Source organism: Myxine glutinosa, chromosome 6, assembly GCF_964187855.1.
Source record: "Myxine glutinosa chromosome 6, kmMyxGlut1.1, whole genome shotgun sequence".
Lineage (NCBI taxonomy): Eukaryota > Metazoa > Chordata > Myxini > Myxiniformes > Myxinidae > Myxine > Myxine glutinosa.
Genome location: NC_136266.1, coordinates 16,890,588 through 16,912,000, shown reverse-complemented (window position 1 = coordinate 16,912,000; position 21,413 = coordinate 16,890,588). Strand labels below are relative to the sequence as shown.

Genomic DNA, 21,413 nt, shown 5'->3' with positions numbered 1-21,413 from the left:
TGGTGAAATTTTTGTGTCAATCGGACCAACGGTTGCAGAGAAAGCTAATTTTAAAGGGAATAAACATGCAAAATGCCGGTGGATGTGATATACTTACATACATACAAACATACATACATACATACATACACCTGACGGACAGGTAAACACTGTTCAGATGGCATTGCCCTTAGATTATGTATGGATGAAGCATGTGAAATTGAAAACAAGAAGAACAGCAGGAAAGAAAAGTAAGAAGTGAAGGGAAAGTAAAGGAGGAAGGAAAGGGAGAATAAGATAAAACAAAAGGGAAAAGAGGAGTTTATATGGAAAAGAGAGTAAAGGATTGAGACCAACGGTTGCAGAGAACAATTGAGTGGAAACAATTGAGATTATTGTTTCCACAGTAAAGTGGAAACAATTGAGATTATTCTTTCTTCTAACTTGCATAAGTAATGCATCTTTAGCTACCTTGTTAAACGAATGCTATGTAACACAATAATTATTTAGTGTTTGATGTAAAAACGAATTTGTAAAATTGTAAAAAAAGGAACAAACAATGCATTAGAAAAAAATGCAAAGAATGCATAAGACAGGGGAGAGAGTTCTGTTTTGGCGGTAGTTTTGTTTACTAATTTGATATACATCAGCAAACATTAACATTTCATACAGAATATTTTTCATGACAAAATAACCCAATTGTTTGTTGCTTAGTCTCTCTCATTGTTTTGTAGACCAACAACTTACACAGATGCTCAAAAACGGCAGAGCAAATTCAATTCAGATCCATTCCCTTCGTAGGAAGAATATTCACAGTAAATGATTGACAATTAATTTTCATTTCCCATTGTTCTTGTCACTCTCTGATAATTTATTCTCACTTTAATTTGTCTGGTGAATGTTCTGGTGTCTGGTGAATCCCTGGAGTTGGCTTAGCGGTTAGGGTGCCGGCTTGGGATCCTAGGATCCTGGGTTCGAATCCCGGTCGATCGCTGAATTAACACCAGGGGGGTTGACTCATCCTGTTATCCTTCCGAGGTCGGCAAATTTGAGTACCAGCTTGCTGGGATGAATGATCCCGGTGTGTACCCCGGTTTAGAATAGGTACACTGTATCCCTGTGCATCGTAAGAGCGTGACCAAGGGTTGGCGTCAGGAAGGGCATCTGGCCATAAAAACATTGCCTCAAAACAGGGAACCATGATTGTCATGGGGCCCGCAAGGCTAACCCCCGCTCTAGCGGGAAAATGGCCTTAAAAAAAAAAAACGATCATTCATTCATTTCATATTCTAAGTTTAAAAAAAATGTTGCAAATGTATTACTAGTTTTTTTCTTCTGAAGTGTTATTAAAAAGCACCTAATTTAGCTTTAAAATTGCATTGCTGAACTTCGCTCAGATGCCATTATATTTCAGCCTTAAGGAGCATTTGAGTATATTTAACGAGCAACACCAAAATATAATTTACACTTATTTATTGCTCTCTCTCTCTCTCTCTCTCTCTCTCTCTCTCTGTGCTTGGTTCGAATCACAAGCTTGGGACATGCCATAATGATGGTGCGCAAGCATTCGATGTGACTTACGAAGCATGGATAGCAAGAATCGCAAAGGAAAAATCCAACAAACAGGATAGCAAATGTAATCTGATATTTGATATTTATTTCCATACAATAAGCAATTTCATATGGTACAATACATAGACAGAGCAATATTCATAAAATGGGTAATGTATTGAAGAATAAAGCATAATCACAATATATTCAAATATTGTGATGATATATTCCGGGAGGGGGGGGGGGGGGGGTGGCTTTGACAGGCCCTTCCATTTTGGAGGGGGGAGGGGGGAGGGAAGGAGGAAAAAAATTCCCGTGCAAAGAGTGCTTCATGACCTCAGTGTTGCCCAAGGTAAAAAAAGGAAATTGTAATACCCTCTGCCACCAGCACCAAGTGGCGCTACATGGTACACATTTACATAGAGAATTCCGCCCCTCTCCTGGTCCCCACACTCACGCATGAGGCCACCGTCACATAGCCTATGTTACCCCCCCAGATAAAGTTGTATTTGTATTTGTACCCCGAGTAAAGTATAAAAGTGTTTATAGCTGGAGTACCTGGCGTTGCTCAAGCGAAAAAGACACATTAACATATTTGAAATGAGGGCAAATATAATGGAAAAGTAATTACATCCAAATCTGACTCCATCACAGATGTCAAATCATCATTTTACCTTTTTGTTGAATATATCCTGGTGCATGTACCGTTGATCACGTTTCTGAGTTGAGTGTGATTACATTTAGAAGAAGAAGAAGCCCTACCACCAACTTTGACCACTTCCGGAATTGTTTTATTACTTGTGTTCAAATGTCTGGTGATTGTTTTATATTTATGTGAATGTGTACTTGTATATAACCGGCATTAATCAAAAGGCTTAGGCACTATATAGCGATAAAAAAAAAAAATCCCCCCAAAAAACTTTTGCTTTTCAATTTTTCTTTTTTACTTTTTTTGCCTAAAACACTCCCAGGCACTCACTGATGAACCTCTGAAAGTTTGACGAAGATCTGTTCAGCCATCTCTGAGAAAAATGGCGACAGACAGACAGACCAAAAGCTCTCTTATATAGTAGATCTATATATTGTTGCGGTTTTGAGTCTGTCAAGTGAGTTTAATAAAGGTTAAAGTCTGTCCCCCATAGTTAGTCACACAAGCAACATCTAGCCTCGCGATAGTATAGTTTATGTCTTAGTATTTGTAAGCTTAGTTCCTTTCAGTGTCAGTTTTGCGTTGAGTAGGAGCCAGGAGAATAGGCCCTACTTCTACCGATCATTCTACATCCATAGGCTCGATCCATTTTTGCTAAGCATTGGTTGATTATTGGGCGAGTTAACACGAGGCAGGCCATGGAAGGCCGGGGCGGAGTCGAGGGTGGAGCGGCAGAAGCGCTGACGGTAAGCACGAGCCGCCAACCAGAGCTCGGAGGTGGTGACGGCGGCGTGGCGTCAGAGGGCGTGGTGAGAAGGTTCGAGTGAGTTCCAGAAGGTTCTGGGGGCGTAGCTATAAAACCGGCTGCGCGAAAGCCCTCGACAGGACTTGCGGCAAACAGGACTTGCGGCAAACGAAGGACTTGCATCGGAGGGCTTGAAGGACTAGCGCGGGAAAGCCGAGAGCAAAGGAGGACTCGCGGCAGTTGATGAACTTGATGAACTTCACACACTTGCACGAGAGCGGTACAGATACGCGGGTGCAGCCAGGACGCGCTTGAACCGAATACCGCACATTTGAGACGCGCGAGTCAGAACAGCTGAGTAACCGCCAGCCACGCTAAAGTCCGCCCTCTGCCGTTCCACTCCATCATCTGCTTTGTTCGGGAGACACGCTACGAGTCCCTGCATTCGCCTGCCACCATCTTCGCGGGACGTGCCGGGGCCGTGGAGAGCGGACGGGGGACCATCTCTCGACGCGTTGGGGAACACCTGCCCATCTGCAATCCCCTGTGTGAGTGAGATGGGCCCGTTGTCCAAGGGATAGGTTGACTGCTTAGGTTGCTCTGTGTCTCTTCGTCCTTGAACTTGTATATACGTGTGGGAAATAATTAAACCGTTTGTTCTTCCTTTCTTCCTGATTCGATCGTTCCTGTGGTTTCCTGATTTGACTAAGCGTGGCACGAATAAGATCGCTCCAATCAGTTCCAAACTCTAGGTAACTGCGCGGACCACGTGTACGCAATCCGCTCGGCGTACTCAAACCACATGTGGTTCGTGCGAGGCTTGTTTCCTCGCTCCAGGGCAGCGCGGGGAATTAGGTGCGAGCGAGGAGTGGTCCTGAAACCCTACTCCGCATGTGTCCGAGGGGGACCTCTCAAGTCTCGGTTCCGCCAAGCCCAGAAAGACAAGGGGATTAATCCCCCCTTGATGAGGGGATTAAGGGCTGGCGTAGAGAACCGCAACAATTGGTAGTCAGGAGTGGGGATTTGGAACCTGGGACAAAAATTTTGGGACAAAATTTGTAGACAAAATTTTGGACACCAATTGTACATATTGGCTGTAACAATTGGTGTCGGGGAGTGGGATTTGGAACCCTACTAAATTTTTGTTGGACGAATTCGGCCCAAAATCATGAGTGACCGAAATTTAGTTTAAAATTCAAAATTTTAAATTCGTGCCATGGCTGGCCATAGCGGGTGAATGCCGGTGGGGGTAGAAGAGGAGGTAGATGAGAAAGAATTAATGACCCAGGACCCACGGGAAGAATTGGGGGAAGAGGAGGAAGCAGAAGAGCGGCCGGCAGCAGGGGTAGAAAATGGCGGCGCCTCGCACATGGCGGCGAGAGCCGAGCCGCGATACCAGGAGACATGCAATAATTTATGGCTGAAATGATGGCAATTATGGGCAAGTTTAATGAAGACATAAAATAAGAGGGGGACAAAACAAGAAGGGAAATAAAAAAGTTGAGGGAGGGATCCAGGTGTGATATGAAAAAAACGGGGGAAGAACATAGGGCGCAGGTTGGGCGAGGAGGTCACATTGCTACGCGACGAGGTAACGCGGTGCGAGGAACGCGGGGGGAGCGAGGTAGAGCAGGGCGCGGCTACATGGACGAGGGAATAGAAATCGCGACTCGGGGTGTAGAAGAGCCGACGGCCGCCGAATTGGAAAATAAAATTTTATGCGTGCCAGTGTCGAGCTAGAAACAAAAGAAATAATTAGAATTGAAAAATAAATGATTGAAATTGGGGCCGAAGAGACGGCAGAGTCAGGAAATATATCACGGGAGGTAGAAATGGAATGTCCTCAAAGTCTGTATTTGCATCGTGATGTCAGGCTTGCTAACCCCAATAAAGGTTTGCAGGTGCTGCCGGAGAAGGAGGTCCCGAGGTGAGTAGGGGTGTGTATGGCGCGAAAGTGTTTGGCGGGAAAAGATTTTTGGCGCGCTTGGGATCAGACGAAGCCCGGGTGCTCGTGGAAGGTCCTTTGTGCGGTGTACGTGAGCGAATGGCGCGCGTGTGCGAGAGCATGACGGAATGTGTGTGGGAAGACTGCGTCGGAGAAGAGCGTGTTGTAGAGAGTGTGCAGGAGTGCACACCAGAGCACGTGATTGGGTGTGTACCAGGAGAGTGCACACCCATGGACGTTACGGAGTATGTAGCGGAAGAGTGTGCGCGAGGGTGTGCGATGGCCGATTGTGTAATGGAGTGCGTGAGTGGTATGAGTGCGCCAGGATGTGCGCGAGGGTGTGTGATAATGGAGGGTGCGAACGGCATGAGTGCGCCTGGGTGGTGTGCACTTGAGTGTGTAACAGAAGAGTGTGCAGTAACGGAATGTATGGAGTGTATGGGAGGCGCAGGGACGGCTAGGTGTGCGAGTATGGAGTGGGTCACGTGTGTGGTGAGAACGCGGCTCAAGCATTGACGCAGACCGGGGTAGCATTTATCGCGACGTATACCGACATGAGCCCTCAGTGGGTTGTGTGCTTTGTTTTGCAGCGGGGACCGGCGTGGATCGTTGTCGCAGCGGTTCTCACAAGGACCGACGTGCACGATTCGTGCCGGGCCCCGCCCTGTATGATCGGTGCCGCGCCTTCGCGGGAAAGGCAATCAGCACGGTTCAAGGGGGGGGGGGGGGTAGGAGAGTTCGGAGTCACGCCCCTGGCGGCTGCGGTGGTCCGACCGTGGGCGGTTGGGCCATCGCGCGTGGGACCGCAAGGCCTCGCGCAGAGATGGCGCCCTGAACCTCGGCCCGACCATGCCTCCTCCCCTGGATCGAAAATGCCGGACGGACCCAACCAACAGTAGACAAACCACCCGCATGCATCGCTCGGCTTTTCGAAGCCGAGCTGTGATGACGATGTATTCCCACCTGACGACGCTCAAGTATAGTGGACGAATGGCAATAGTGTTGGCGAATGGTACCCGGCATGGGGGAATGGTAGCTTTACCATTCCTCACTCGGGGCTCATGAGCATTAGATTAGGGGGAATGGCAGTGACATGCACATGGAGGGACCGGCAATGGTTACCTCCATGGGGCACCGAAGCTAGCCAAGGGCGGGCTAGGATAATTGTTAGGGAATTAGATGACTGTAGAGGACATGAGAATTAAGTAGGGACATCTCAACTATAGAGGGGACGTAGAGAGCTTAGGAGGATGATAATGACGAAGGGTGTGTTTAGTTTAATGGGAAGATGGAGAAGCACGAGTTTAGGGGAAGTAGTCAGTGAGATGATGCTGTGTGTGTGAGGATCTGTGTATTGAGCAAATGAGGAATTGGTTGAGAATAACAAGGGATTGTTTATTGAGCAAATGAGGAATTGGTTGAGAATAACCAGGATTGTGTATTGAGCAAATGAGGAATTGGTTGAGAATAACCATGGATTGTGTATTGAGCAAATGAGGAATTGGTTGAGAATAACCAGGAAATTGTGTAATGGAGAACAAATGGAGTTGTGTTTGAGGTGTGTGAGCACAAAGTGTGTGCCAGGTATTTGTTTGTGTGGAATGAGTGGTGTGGAATGCTTGGTGTGAAGTAAAAGATGTGGAATGCATGGTGCGAAGGAGTGAATGGGGGCAGATGGACCCATTCACGAATACCCGAGGTGGGGTAGTGTAAAGCCAGGTAGAGGGCTTAGGTAAATTGTTTGGATATTGACACCTGTGGTGCGGGAACTGGCAAGTAGTGCTTTGGTTGGGTGCATGGGTCAGTGACATGGCTGGGCGTGTGGGCATTGTTGGTGCGTATGGTTATTGGAGCACTCCGCCACTGGTAGTTTGTCGGCCAGGTGAGGCTGCAGGTAGTCTCTGGGAGCCAGTCAGAGTAGTTGTTCAATGGGGCCCGAGGATCCAAGAGATGGACCCGGGTAGCCCAATGCCAGAGAGGGCATCAGAGGGGTAAAAGTGCCAGGAGGGGCCTTCCCCAGTTTAGGTAGTCACAGGAGCAGGTAAGCTCGGGTGGCGACTTCAGTGGCGGAGGTGAGCAGGTAGTTGGACCTGCTAGTGGAGCCACACGACCCAGCCCGAAATTGTGCAAGGGCACAGTAAGAAAAATTGGGGAGTGAGACCCAAATTCAGGGGCACTGCAGAGTGGTCAATGGGGAATTCGGTTTTTAGGACCACATAGTTTTAAGAGGCCGATTGGCAGGGTACGACCCCGGGTAGTGTAAGTGAGTTAATGTCAGTTAGAGTAGTTATATATTGTTGCGGATCTCTGTGCCGGCCTTCTCCCCTTACCAAGGGGGGATTAGTCCCCTTGTCTTTGACTGACCAGGCGCGACCCGAGGCCTATGACGTCCTTTCCGGACAGTGCTAAATAGGGTTGTAGGACCAGATTAGCTATTACCTAAGTACTAGCGCTGCCCTGAAACGACGAGATAAGCCTCGCCCGAATCACGGGTGCTGGTGGATACGCCGAGCGGTAGCGAACCGTGACCCGAGCCGTTATCAATTACTAGACCCCGATCCAAGCGTTCTTATTCGTGCCACGCTTACCCAATGATGGAAATCACAAAAGCGGTCGAATTCAGAAGAAAAGGAATAACAAGATTTATTCACACTATTTACAATGGTTCAGCAGAAGAGGACACAGTGCAGCCTTAAAACAGTCTTAACTTACTACCCAAGACAAACGGGCCCGTCCACACACAGACACTCACACGGGGATTGCAGATGAAGGTCAGCACGTCCAGGGATGGAGGGCATGTCCACGGATGGTCAGCTCTCTCCGGTCTCCAGGTCGTACCGCGAAGATGGATAGTAGAGACGGCAGGAGCTCTCCGCGTGTCATTGGCGCACACGGGATAATACGGGGCGAACGGTAGGGTCTGGGCTCTGGCGGTTAATACTCGCGGCTATTGCGCGTTCACTCGCGTGGCTGCATACATAATAGGCGAACGTAACAATGCGTACGTAACAGTTCAATAGCCTCGAAGCGCTAACACAATAAAGTGCTCTCAACCAGCCCTCTTCAATCCTTCAAGCAAGTCTTCCGCACGAGTCCTCCGAGTCCTTTGACAAAGCGCAATTCCTTCCAGACCTGTCCAAGGTCTTTGTGCACAGGCTTTTTATATCCACGCCCCGCGAACCTTCTAGTATTTGCCAGACGCCGCCGTAACCACACCCTATCACGCCATGCCCTCAGAGCCCTGGTTGGCTGGTGGCCCTTACCGTCATCGCCTCTGACGCGCTCCTTGACGCCGCCCCACCCCCGACCCCGCGCTCCTCCCCCTTAGGCCTACCTCGTGTTTGCTCGACTAGCGAGCGAACAAAGGGCAGCGAATGCTGCTGGCAGCCAAAGCGTAACAAACGGGGTGGATCAGCCAAATGGGGCGCGGGATCAATTATGCCCATAGGTGGAACTGAAGGGTGGCGCCAAAAATGAAGGGACCTAAACTCATGTCTTTACACAACGCAGATAGTACTCGGGGAAATGGCCTATACTCACACATACTATGACATAACTAATACTCATAGTGGGCCTACGTGTTGCTCGTGGACTAACTATGGGGGGCAAACCTTTAGCCTTTAATGATGTCATAATGTACAAATCTCAAAAACCGTAGCAATATACATATATATCTATATATATATCTATATATAATTATATATCTATATATATATCTATATATACTGAACAGCAAAAGAAACGTCAGTCAGAATCAATATTTTGGAGTCTTTATTTTCAAGTCATGATCAACACGAATTGAGATTTAGGATCAACATGAAACATTACAGGTATGGTCACCACAGTTCAAACAATAATGTGAAATGTTCTGAATAAGAAAAACACAAGACCAGGTGAGAACAAGGGAGGTCAAAATCAGTATCTTGTGTGACCCCCGTGAGCGTTGATAACAGCCATACATCGTTCTGTACATGGAGTGGATTAATCGGTTTATGAAGGCATTTGTCACTTGGGCCCAACACTCTGAGAAACGCCTGACTGAGTTGAGCTGCAGTTGTCGCCTTGGTCGAACGTCATTCAGTCTTCTTTGAACCTCGTCCCACAAGTGCTCTATCGGGTTTAAATCGGGGCTGAGTGCAGGCCAGTGCATGGTTTGGATGCCATTCTGTTGCAGGAAGTCCCTTGTTGCTCTGGCAGTGTGGGCACGGGCGTTGTCCTGCTGGAAGACATGATTTCCGTGATGTCCAAAATGTGGCACAACGTAAGGTCTGAGGACTTGATCGATGTAGCGAGCAGCTGTGACACATTGCCTTTTCCTGGACCAATATTCTGGAACACCACAGGACTGACTTTGTGATTGAGAGCAATAGCACCCCATACCATGATGTTTGGACCACCCCACGAGTCTCTTTCCATCACACAGTCATCTGAGTAGCGTTCCCCACGTCTACGCCAAACTCTCACTCTGCCATCTGCCGTGGAAACACAGTATTGGCTTTCGTCTGAGAAAAGAACGGTTCTCCACTGCTGGTAACGCCAATTTTGATGCTGTGTGGCCCACTGTAGTCGGTCACGGCAGTGTTGAGCTGTAGAAATGGGGCCACGATACGGCCTGTGACAACGGACATCCCTGTTCTTCAAACGTCGACGGACTGTATCACCACTAATGTGTCTCTGGTGGGTTCCAACTGTTTGTCTTGCAGTTTCTGTAGCCCTGGTAAAGCGATCTTGGATGTGATGACGCACAATCTGTCGATCCTGTCGTGGTGTTGTTACCCTCGGTCTGCCACTGCGTGGGCGGTCATCGGTGCTGTTGGTGCCTGGTATCGTTCCTGTAACCTGTAGATGGTTCTCACGTTGACATGGAAAGCATTGCAACCATTCGTGCAGTCTGTCCAGCATGCAATCTTCCAATAGCCTGGTCTCTCTGAATCCTCGTAAGTCTGGGCATGGCGCTGGCATCGAAACACGAATGATGAACACACGTTTTGGGGTGCCTTTTATAGGGAAAGTCACAAGGAGACGCACGTGCATTTTGATTTCCATGGGAATCATGCACGACTTTGTACCATGGTCGTTTTCTTGCCTGCGTTTTGGTCACCTGTTTTTATCCACGTGTGCACCACTGTCGGTAGTTAGGATTAAATTTAGATACAGACTAATGTAAATAACGAGATATCTAAACGAAATGCATTGATATTTCTATGGGAAATGTTCAGGAATTATTTTTATGAAGTGACGTTTCTATTGCTGTTCAGTGTATATATATATATATATATATATATATATATATATATATATATATATATATATATATATATATATATATATATATGTTGTCGTGTTCACCACCGGGATTAAGACCCCTGGGTGACGGATGACCAATCGAGCTTCAACCCCGGGGCGTTTAGTCAAAAATATGGCGGTGTTCTTTACATGCGAGGGAAAGGAGAATGACGAACTTACCTGGATGGCTTCCTCCAGACGTCTTCGCACCTGCAAAGATCAACTCAAACCAACACGGACTCAAATGTACAAAAATACCGGCTTTATTGAAGAAATGCCGGTAACAAAGGAACGCACGATAAAATTATGATTCCTAAACGGGACGTCCCCACACAGACTCGTACACAGACAAACGGAACAAATAACTGGTGAAAATAAATGTGTGTGTATTTCTCAACTAGGCACTTAGCTCTGAGCGTCTCCTGAACCCCGTCAGGAATCATCCAGACCTGAGTGCGCAATCCGGGCGTGGCACAGCCCCTGGCGGGAAGTAGGCCTCAGCGCGCCCTCGTTCACTCAGCAGCGTTCGTCCTCGTCGTCCGCCTCACCAGCACCCACGTCTCTCAGCGCAAGAGCGCTATGAACTGTGACTGCACGGCACCAATGTTCCAACGCAAGAGGGTGGAAAATGTCGGAGCATGACCGTTCGCCACCAAACCCTACAGCCAAGAGAGCTTATTGGCGATCGTTCACCACCAGATCCCGAAGCAGAGAGAAAGCCAAAAGAGAAAATGTTCGTCCATTCGCAGAGCCCGAAGAGAGTTCGCAAATCCCGAAGCAGAGCGAGAAAATGTCGGCCCTTCAACTCCTTTGTACTCAAGGCTCTGACGTCATCCGACGCCGCCCATGCCTGCTCCTATCACCCAGTCCCTCTTTTTGTTGCTCGACAAAGCTCACCAATCACTGCTCTCTGGGGAGTGGCCTCACGGACCTGCCTGCTCTTGTGACCACCCATCGGTGGTATAATCGTTCGTGCTCAAAGTCCTGTTTCTGGTTAGCTTTTAATTTCGTGTCGTTTAATACTCTATTTCCTGGCTTTGTGTGTGTGCTGCATTGTCATAAGGAACAGAGTTGAAATAACAGATGCAATTACATGCAGGAAATTTACCATTAATGCCTAACTAATTAACATAACCCCACCCCTCTCATGGGGACACTTGTACGCACTTACACGACATCCGGTCTAAACAAATATCCTACATATGATGCATTGGGTTTCTTCCTCTTCATCGCGACATACGTAGTATGGTACACTATACAATTCTACCTGGACTAAGGTAATCATTGCCTACACCCCACAAACATAACACAGCCCCCCCCCCCCTGGAACTCAACAACATTTGTACAACCCCATTCTACAGACCACGTCCCCCGGTGGATGCCACAATGCCCAATGTTACCTGCAGAGCCATCCCAATGTACCCGAATTTCCACAGGCCCTGTCCTGGTGTTACAGGTGAGTGACATAGCTCGGTGGATTTCTCACACATTCATTCACACAAATCCCATAACCATTCACTCACATTTCAATAATCATCAAAACACATATTTCACCCCTCTGCAAGACTATGGCATAGATGTAATTATGCCATCATGGCATAGATGGCATACATATGCGTGTGTGATCCTCAACTAGGCAGCGGGGAGGTACCCTACAAGGAAGATGGTGGTGGCGCTTCAGGCTGTGGTGCTCGCAGTTCAAAACACAAGTCACCCGACTTACGACTTCTTCACCCCATCCTTTTAACTCTTGGCCCCATGACAGCCAAACAGCTCCTTTAGCTGTCATCCTGCCAGGAGGGTCTCCACACCAGGCTCCATTGCCTCAGGCTCGCATAGCCTCACGCGTCGCCAGGGGTCTCCATACTGCAGGGCGTCCAATCAGACCTCCCCACCGACGGGCTCACAATTTCCAGACACCACTGGCTGCCAGGGGCAATTACCTCAGGGGGGCCGCAGTCACTGCTCCTCCAGAGCTTGATGATCCATACCTGCGGACACACACACCTTCCCCACCCACAAAATCCACAATAACATTTCCTCCCCCGCTGCCATTCAATTCTCAACCACATGTCAATAAAAGGATGTCACAAAAAGATGCTGCCATGGCCTCCTTACATGTGAATTCCCCATATTCACATTCACAAACACATCTCAATCACAATTCCATTTCCATTCTCACGACCACACAAAAACGCAAAAACCTCTACACATAAACAAATGCCCACCCACAAGACACTTTGTGGCACACATTCCAATCCCCTCACCAGCCATGCCATCACTCCCACCCGCCCCCATTCCAAATTACTCATGTTCCAATTTGTGAGCAAATACCGAAGCCCGGGACAGTAACTATCAAAGCACCTTACCTCATGTGCAGGTTGGTCAGGTCCAAGAGTGCCATCCACCCTACCGAATTCCTAAATTTGTCCCATGGGGCCTATCAATTTTCCTCAAATTTCTCTTTTATCCGCTATACTGGCAAGCATGTGGATCCGCCTCTTCCGGTGACCTTTATTACACTACTAAAGCTCCGCCCCTATACCGAGTGTGAGGGCCATCCGGTAAGTTGAGCAGCCGAAACGCCAAGATGGCCCACGAGTGTCCATAAGGGTGCGACCCACCATCCATCCTTCGGCCCCCTGCGAGGACCATGGCTCCACTAGCCCCAGCTGCCCAATGTGGTGAGCACCTGCTGCCAACTCCGCCATTCCAACTCGGACCTGGGGGGCACGGTCTCAGTGTGTGGCATCCACATCACGTCCCCTGCTCCTCTCACATTCCCCAGTCCACCCACATATGACCATGCCAAAGGTCTAGCCGACAGCCATGCTCCACCAGGGGACTCAATCCCAGAAGACATGGACGCACACCTCGGCCACCCATAACACCACCTTGACCTCCAGACCCCCACAACCCCGCATCCAAATATTGGCTCCATCACCCCAGCAGCCAGTTGAAGGCTGTGTCCTGCTAGTCTATCAATTTTCATCCCAGCCTCCAACACTTTGGTCTAACACCCCTGGATCAATAATGGTGTCACTGGTTTCAGTGTCCACCACGGCCTCTTCACAAAATTCCCCTTAAATTTTGCATCTAACCCTTGGATTACCCGTGCCAATTTTTTTTTTTTACATTTCACTATTTCCACCAAAGAAGGGTGCTTCTCCATACACCTGCCAGCCGAGCATGGCCCCGTATGCTCGGCTCGTTCCAAATTCCCAATCCAATCCCATGGCTCTCTTCCCAAGCCGAGAGTCCACAAATCACAACAGATCATCTGTGGAAGATCATGCTCACACCATCACGCTCCACAGATGCTCCAATAGTTGTCCGGTGGGCTTTAATCATTCCTGTCCATTCGGTTCGACCCATGTCCATAGACCAGCACAGCATGGCAGGTCTCCACATGCTGGCTGTCCCAGAGTCTCAGGGAGAGGCTGTCAGGCTGCATGCCCAGGCGGTCACCACATCAGGCCCTTGTTGGCCGTCCGTGGTGCTGCCACTAAAGCACGGCCCACAACACTTCCCCCTAGTGGTCCTCATGATGCACCACACCAGGTGCCTGTGAGAAACCACCTCGGACCCCCAGAGGTCTTAACCCCCACCAGGTTCCGGTGACCCTGCCGGCCCGAGACACTCGCTCGGGCGGCGCCCCGATGGACAAGGGACCCCACACTCCACCAGATCCCCCGTGGGGCCCAGGTCGTACCATGACACCCATGGTCGGACCCCACGTCCAAATCTCACCAGCACAGCCCCCCAACTGGCTGGCAAAAAACAATTTTGAAATGGGACAATTTCCCACGAGGACGTTCCCAATGACTTCTCTTTGTCTGAATCCCACAGCCCGGGGACCAACTCCCTCCAAGGCTATGCCAAATTAATTTCCCATTGCAATTTGAGTTTTAAAATTTTGGCCTTGCGTGCCCAACCACAGCTGCAGGTAACAACCCCTTCCTCGGGTTCTCCTGTCCCTCCCTGCAGCTGTTCCAAATTTGCTATGGGGATCGCTTTTTCCAAGGCTCTATTTCCTGACTCCTCCATTTCGGGGAGTCCAGCTCGGGGCCAAAACATCCCCCCAGCTGGGTATCCAATTTTGGAGCCTCCGGTGCCCAATTATGGTTCGTGGTGAGGGTCTCGTTGGTCACTTTAATCTCCTCCGGTGGTATTTAACGGACCGACCCACCTCGTCTCCCAGACTCTGTTGGACCCCAGCAATCTCCTCCTCGATGGTGTTGTCCATAATGCTCGGTCGCTCCTGTGTCACATCATTCTCATCCCCAGTCAATTGCGGCCCCAACAGGTCTTTATCTATAAACACCCGCTCTGGTTCTGTTACACGGGCCTCCAATATTTTCTTTACCTCTTGCTCCAAATCACCGTCCTGGTGCTGCACCAATTCCAATGTCTCACCCTGCTGGTGGATTCTGGCATCCACGCAGATCCGACAGCCTTCCAGGTCCTCATTTAATAAACATTTCCCATTTACTTCCGAACATTCCCTATTTACTTCCGAACATTCCCTATTTACTTCTGAACATGCCCTATTTACTTTCGAACATTCCCTCTCCTGTGACCCAATTTCATTCTTTTGTTCTTACTTTAATTCATTTGTTTGTTCTCTTTGGGCTATCATCTTTTTCGTTCCGGCTTTCAATTGTACACCACAGGCATCCAATTTAGCCTCCAATCGTTCACTCATTCCCTTCAATTCATTCGTTTGGGTATCCATTTTGTAATTTAATCCATCAATTTGGTCCCCCAATTGCTCCCTCATTCCGTTCATTTGTTCTTTCATTCCCCTCATAAAATGTATTATCATGGCCTGGAAAGCCCTCGGGTCTGTTTCATCGTTCGATCGCTCAGGAACGGGAGAGATTCCAATCCTATCCTCAAAATCCTCTACTTCTGACTCGCTCCCATGTCGCTCATAGCCCTCCGAAAACAAATATGGCGGCCGAACCATGTGATCGATGATATCATCATTTTTTTTTCTCCACCAGTTTATGCCGACATGGCGCTCAATAAATTTCATCTTGATAGGATGAAGTTTTCTACTTGTCGAATTATAACGTCATAATGGAGGCACCTATGACATCATCATTAACATATTTTATTCCCCATGGAGAGTTCTTTACAATGAGCAATGTCTCAATTTTTTTTATTCAGTGCTTTCGGAGATATAGAGGTGCAAAGTTTTTCGATTTTTCCAAGATGGCGGCCGAACCACATGACCTATGACGTCATAATTATAAAAAATTCTACAGTTGGAGTTGCACCTATGGTGACAATTTCCTGTCAATCGGACCAACGGTTGCAGAGAAAATCGTATTTATTCTGTGCGGACAAACAAACAAACAAACAAACAGACAAACAGACCCAAATGTTGTTAAACTGCCGAAATCTCGGCTCTCTGCTCACCTTCACTCTTTCATTCCTCTTTTCTCCCGCCTCTGGAACAAACTCCCTCACTCCCTTCAATCCCACTCCTCCCTCCAGGTCTTTAAAACAGCTGTTCACCACCATCTCTTATCTTCCCCCATCCAAAACCTTGATCTTTTCTACCCCCGCTAATTCACCCCAGATCCACCATGTTTGAAATTCCAACTTCTTTCCTGGAAGTCCTGGCAGTGTCCATATGTTTTATACCTCTCCCACCCCCCCCACCCCCCTTCCCATGCCCCCACCCCAAAGCCCTCTCCCTCTCACAGATCTCTCGATGTCTCCTGGACACCTGGAAGTCCTGGCAGTGTCCATATGTTTTATACCTCTCCCACCCCCCCCCCCCTTCCCATGCCCCCACCCCAAAGCCCTCTCCCTCTCACAGATCTCTCGATGTCTCCATGTCTCTCGGTCCCTGCTCTCAAATGTTGTGTTTGTGTCCTTCCCTCTCTCTCCCCATCTTGTCTACCGCTCCCGATGTTATATGTTTTATGTGTCGGTTTGTCTTTCTGTGTGATTAATGTTCGCTCTTTCACGAGCCTCGATCTTGTATACAAAAAAAAAAAAAAAAAAAAAAAAATGCAATACCCTCTCTATGGCGAGGGTAACAAGAAAGAGCCATCAGAGATTCTTCCCTCCAGATCTTCAAGACAGTTGTTCACCACCCCCCGTCCATATAAATCCATAACCATGATCTTTTCTACCTCTGCCACCCCCCCCCCCCCCCCACCCCCAATTTCCCACATCTGCACTCCCAAATTTCCAGTTTTTTTCTTCTTGAGAATTTGCCTGTTTCCATCTGGTCCACCCCTGCATCCTACTCATTCTTACCTTCATCCCTTGTTTTGTCCATCCCCCTCTATTTTGTCCCTCGGCCCTGCTGTTGCTGTTCCCCCTCACCTTCTGCTCTTCCTTTTGTTTTGTTGTTTCCTGATCCATTCACTGTTCTAACACACTGAACTCAGAGAGAGTAATGTTCCATGAGCCTCGACCTTGTATATACATTTAAACTAGATGGTATTCACAGAATACTTACCCTGTGCAGTCAACTTGATGCGAGCCAACTCTTCTGTTTTTGAACGGTTTTTAAAAATTTGATCCAATATGGCTGCCAGACCACGTGAGCGATGACATCATAAATTTATATTCTCTAATATAATTGTTGCATATATCATGCTCAAAAATTTCAAACTGATCAAACTAAGTGTTGTCCCTGTAAAATTATAACATAATTACGACACCAATGACGTCATTGTTAACAATACCTATTCCCCATGTGGAGTTCTTTACAATGAGCCATGTTTAAATTTTTTCCATGGAGTGGTTTTGGAGATTACAGAGGTGAAACGTTTTTCAGTTTTTCCAAGATGGCGCCTGTACCACATGACCTATTACATAATTATCATTAAAATATTCTACAGGAGGAGGCGCTCCTGCAGTGAAAATTTCATGTCCATCAGATCAACAGTTACAGAGAAAAAAAAATTCATACTGATCGGTTGAAGCATTATACTTGTCGAATTGTGACGTCATAACGAAGGCACCGATGACACCATTAACATATCTTATTCCCCTTGGGGAGTACTTGACAATGAGCCATGTTTCAACTTTTTCTATTGAGTGGTTTGAGAGATATAGAGGTGTAACGTTTTTCCAAGATGGCGCCTGTACCACATGAACTATGACGTCATAATTATAACTCAAATATTCTACAGGCGGAGGCGCTCCACTCCTATGGTAAAATTTCGTGTCACTCGGACCAACAGTTGCCGAGAAAATTAATTGTAAAAAATGCAGACGCGCACTACGGACGCACCCGAATGCCTAACTCTGCTTTTCGCTTCGCGAGCGCAGGGTAAAAATGGTGAAGTAAAATTTCAGGGAGCTGGCTTTCATGTACAAGACGAATGTTTTGAACATCTATTTTTGAAGATAATGTTAACTATTACTTTTTACTTATTTTCTATGTTTTCCTCCTGTTCATGAATTTTATTGAAACTGCTCGAGTGACTTACATTTGTTTCCAAGACTGAATTTTTTGAAAATCAGTACTGTGCTACAATATTTAAGCAAAACGATTTTATACCATTATTTTTTATTTGGACCAATTATTTTTGAAATTGTGGGCATGTACGTTGTGAGTACAGTAATGAGGACAGGAAGTAGACAGATATATCACAGGTGTGCATTCAAATCTATCTGCAGGTGTTCAGGATTTCAGTTTCAACTTTTCAAACATCAGACAGACTCTGGAGATTTCCCATCTCACTGTTGTTTAAAAAAAAAAAAAAACCCAGATGGCTCACTAATGATATGCAAAACCTGTCCACCATTCATAGTTGATTCTTTAATGCCCTTATGACAGCTTGTGATAGGTAAAGCTTAGCCAAATGTCATTATCGGTTTGTTTGTACTGACTCATGTTGTCACTCACTTTTTCCAAACTGCATCCTAAACCCCATCCCAACTTATTCCCTCTCCTGACTCCCTTCTGTGTCGTCACAGTCTTTCCATTATACGTTAATGCAGCTCTTGTACACGGTCGGGTACAGCACCTCCCTTACATCACTCTTCATAGCCATGATTATCCTCTGCGTTTTCCGGTAAGTTGTACCATCTCTTCCTTATATGCTGCTTCCTTTGTTTAAGCTGAATTCAAATCCTCAAGGATATATGATTTTTAGTCCTTGATATCATTTAATAATGGAATCTGCCATATCGAACACAATGTCCGTTTATGTGTTTGTACAGATGTCTGTCCCCCTTCATAAGGATGGGTTTTAAAGGTCAATCTTTTAACACGAATCTGTGTTCACTACGGTCTATTTTTGAGGATACAACAAACTCCAAAAACATTTTCCATAAAAGAGTAATTATGACTCTTCTATTGGAATTGGAGATGGTGGTTTGCAAACCGAGCATCAACGGCGGTGTACAGAAGCATTTTTTTTTAGCCTCGTCGCAGACGCTGCTCATAGAGTGCCCTCTGCTGTTGTTGTTGTTGTTCTTCTTCTTCTTGTTCTTCTTGTTCTTGCAGAGAAGACAAAACCTCAAAGCTCCACCCATTCTGGGAACCATAGCTCCACCTATTCTGGGAGAGCCTTCATATAAACAAATATCCACCATTTTATTAACTCGCATAGCTTTGAGGCCTGTTTTGTAGGCCCGTGGTGTCTTCCTCTCTCACACAGTTTTATTTCAAATCAAATTCGATATATCATTTCATTTTTCACAGTCGCTAACATAGTTTTAGACTGGGTTGAAAAAAAACGGGAAGAAAATCCGATGAAAGTTGCCCTTTATAGAACGAAATGAATTCTCAAAGGCCTGTAACTTCAAGTCCATTGAGATATATATTTTTTAAATCGCGGCATGGTCAGTCATACACCGCCCGAAATAACAGACGGGAAAATGCCGAGATATATATATTTTGTTTAAATCGCGGCATGGTCAGTCATACACCGCCCGAAATAAGAGACGGGAAAATGCCGAGATATATATATTTTGTTTAAATCGCGGCATGGTCAGTCATACACCGCCCGAAATAACAGATGGGAAAATGCCGAGATATATTAAAAATTCGTCCATTTGATGACAATCGTCACGATGAAATATTTAATTTATACGTCGTCACAATAATGTGGAGAGAGGAGCATAGCTTCGTTCACGTGTCGCCACACACGGGAAATTGCCGAGATATATATATTTTTAAATCGCAGCATGGTCAGTCATACACCGCCTGAAATAACAGATGGGAAAATGCCGAGATATATTAAAAATTCGTCGCCACACACGGGAAATTGCCGAGATATATTTTCACTTTGCACAAAAATAACATAAAGTAATCGAATCAATAGGAATGTCCTGTGCCTATAACATCGACGTTATAGGCACAGCTGCATCTAGGCATTGTGTAACATCGACGTGGCTTTTGTTTTAATTAAAACTTTTTGTACTTGTTTTAACAATAAATTCAAGGTGCAGGGAGGTGAAATTCACTGCATGTGATGTGCAACGTTTGCAGAGTAAAACTCGTGGTGTTAATTTGCGCCCGCATGATGTCCAATAAATAAAGAAGATATAAGCACACTGGGCATTAGGCCAAGGCTTCAGACTGACACGCTCACGAGGCTGCACCGTCGATTAAATAGTTCCAACCCGTCATCTTTATTGGCTTTTTGCTATTTGACAAATAATCAGGAAGTCGGTGGCCTTTCTATGTAGGGATGGCACAGACACTCCTTCAGTTCTATATGTCACAAATCCTCAAATAAATCTGCAAAGATACAAACGTATAACACTATCAGGTACCTACCGATCAGCCATCTGCGGAGGAATTCAAATCCAACAACATTCATGAAACTCTTCGACAGTATCTCTGAACTATAAAATGACTGATCCAAAACAGTCTGTTTACAATACCTCTTCTTCTTTTCAATCAGCCCAACTCAAAAATTGGTTTAACTTCAGTATTTGGTTCAAACGCATCGACTGCATTTTACATTTGGAAGGACTATGGGTTCATTGAATTTTTTTATAACTTGAAAGGATTCCGCAAAATAAGCATGGCTGCCATACCTTCGTGCAGCTCAATGAAGGCCCAGGAGGGTTTGGCGGGACAATGCCTGTCAATCAACAAGGTAGGGATGGTCACAAGAAATGATTGTGTGAACCCATCCCTACATCTTTCACCAACTCGACTCCTCTCTCCACTCGACTCCTCTATCCACTCGACTCATCTCTCCACTCGACTCCTCTCCCCACTAGATTCCTCTCTCCACTCGACTCCTCTCCCCACTCGACCCCTCTCTCCACTCGACTCCTCTCTCCACTCGACTCCTCTCCCCACTCGACTCCTCTCTCCACTCGACTCCTCTCCCCACTAGATTCCTCTCGACTCCTCTATCCACTCGACTCCCATCCCCACTCGACTCTATCCCCACTCGACTCCTCTATCCACTCGACTCCTCTATCCACTCGACTCCTCTATCCACTCGACTCCTCTATCCACTCGACTCCCATCCCCACTCGACTCCTCTCTCCACTCGACTCCTCTCCCCACTCGACCCCTCTCTCCACTCGACTCCTCTCTCCACTCGACTCCTCTCCCCACTCGACTCCTCTCTCCACTCGACTCCTCTCCCCACTAGATTCCTCTCGACTCCTCTATCCACTCGACTCCCATCCCCACTCGACTCCTATCCCCACTCGACTCCTCTCTCCACTCGACTCCTCTCCCCACTAGATTCCTCTCCCCACTCGATTCCTCTCTCCACTCGACTCCTCTCCCCACTAGATTCCTCTCACCCCTGGACTCCTCTCCCCACTCGACTCCTCTCCCACTAGATTCCTCTCCCCCAATCGACTCCTCTCCCCACTCGACTCCTCTCCCCACTAGATTCCTCTCCCCACTCGATTCCTCTCCCCACTCGATTCCTCTCCCCACTAGATTCCTCTCCCCCACTCGACTCCTCTCCCCACTAGATTCCTCTCCCCACTCAATTCCTCTCCCCACTAGATTCCTCTCCCCCACTCGACTCCTCTCCCCACTAGATTCCTCTCCCCACTAGATTCCTCTCCCCACTAGATTCCTCTCCCCCACTCGACTCCTCTCCCCCACTCGACTCCTCTCCCCACTAGATTGCTCTCCCCCACTCGACTCCTCTCCCCACTCGACTCCTCTCCCCACTAGATTCCTCTCCCCCACTCGACTCCTCTCCCCACTAGATTCCTCTCCCCCACTCGACTCCTCTCCCCACTAGATTCCTCTCCCACACTCGACTACTCTCCCCACTCGACTACTCTCCCCACTC

The 21,413-nt window shown here is 47.3% G+C and overlaps 1 protein-coding gene across 1 annotated transcript in view; it reads left to right on the top strand.

Annotated features, from left to right (window-relative positions):
• LOC137429619 (vasoactive intestinal polypeptide receptor-like) overlaps positions 1 to 21,413 on the top strand; it is a 135,390-nt gene that overhangs the window by 36,326 nt on the left and 77,651 nt on the right. Inside the window, exon 3 of the mRNA XM_068119688.2 lies at positions 18,106 to 18,203. Within this exon, the coding sequence (XP_067975789.2) occupies positions 18,106 to 18,203 (98 nt within the window). The remainder of the gene's footprint in view (positions 1 to 18,105; positions 18,204 to 21,413) is intronic.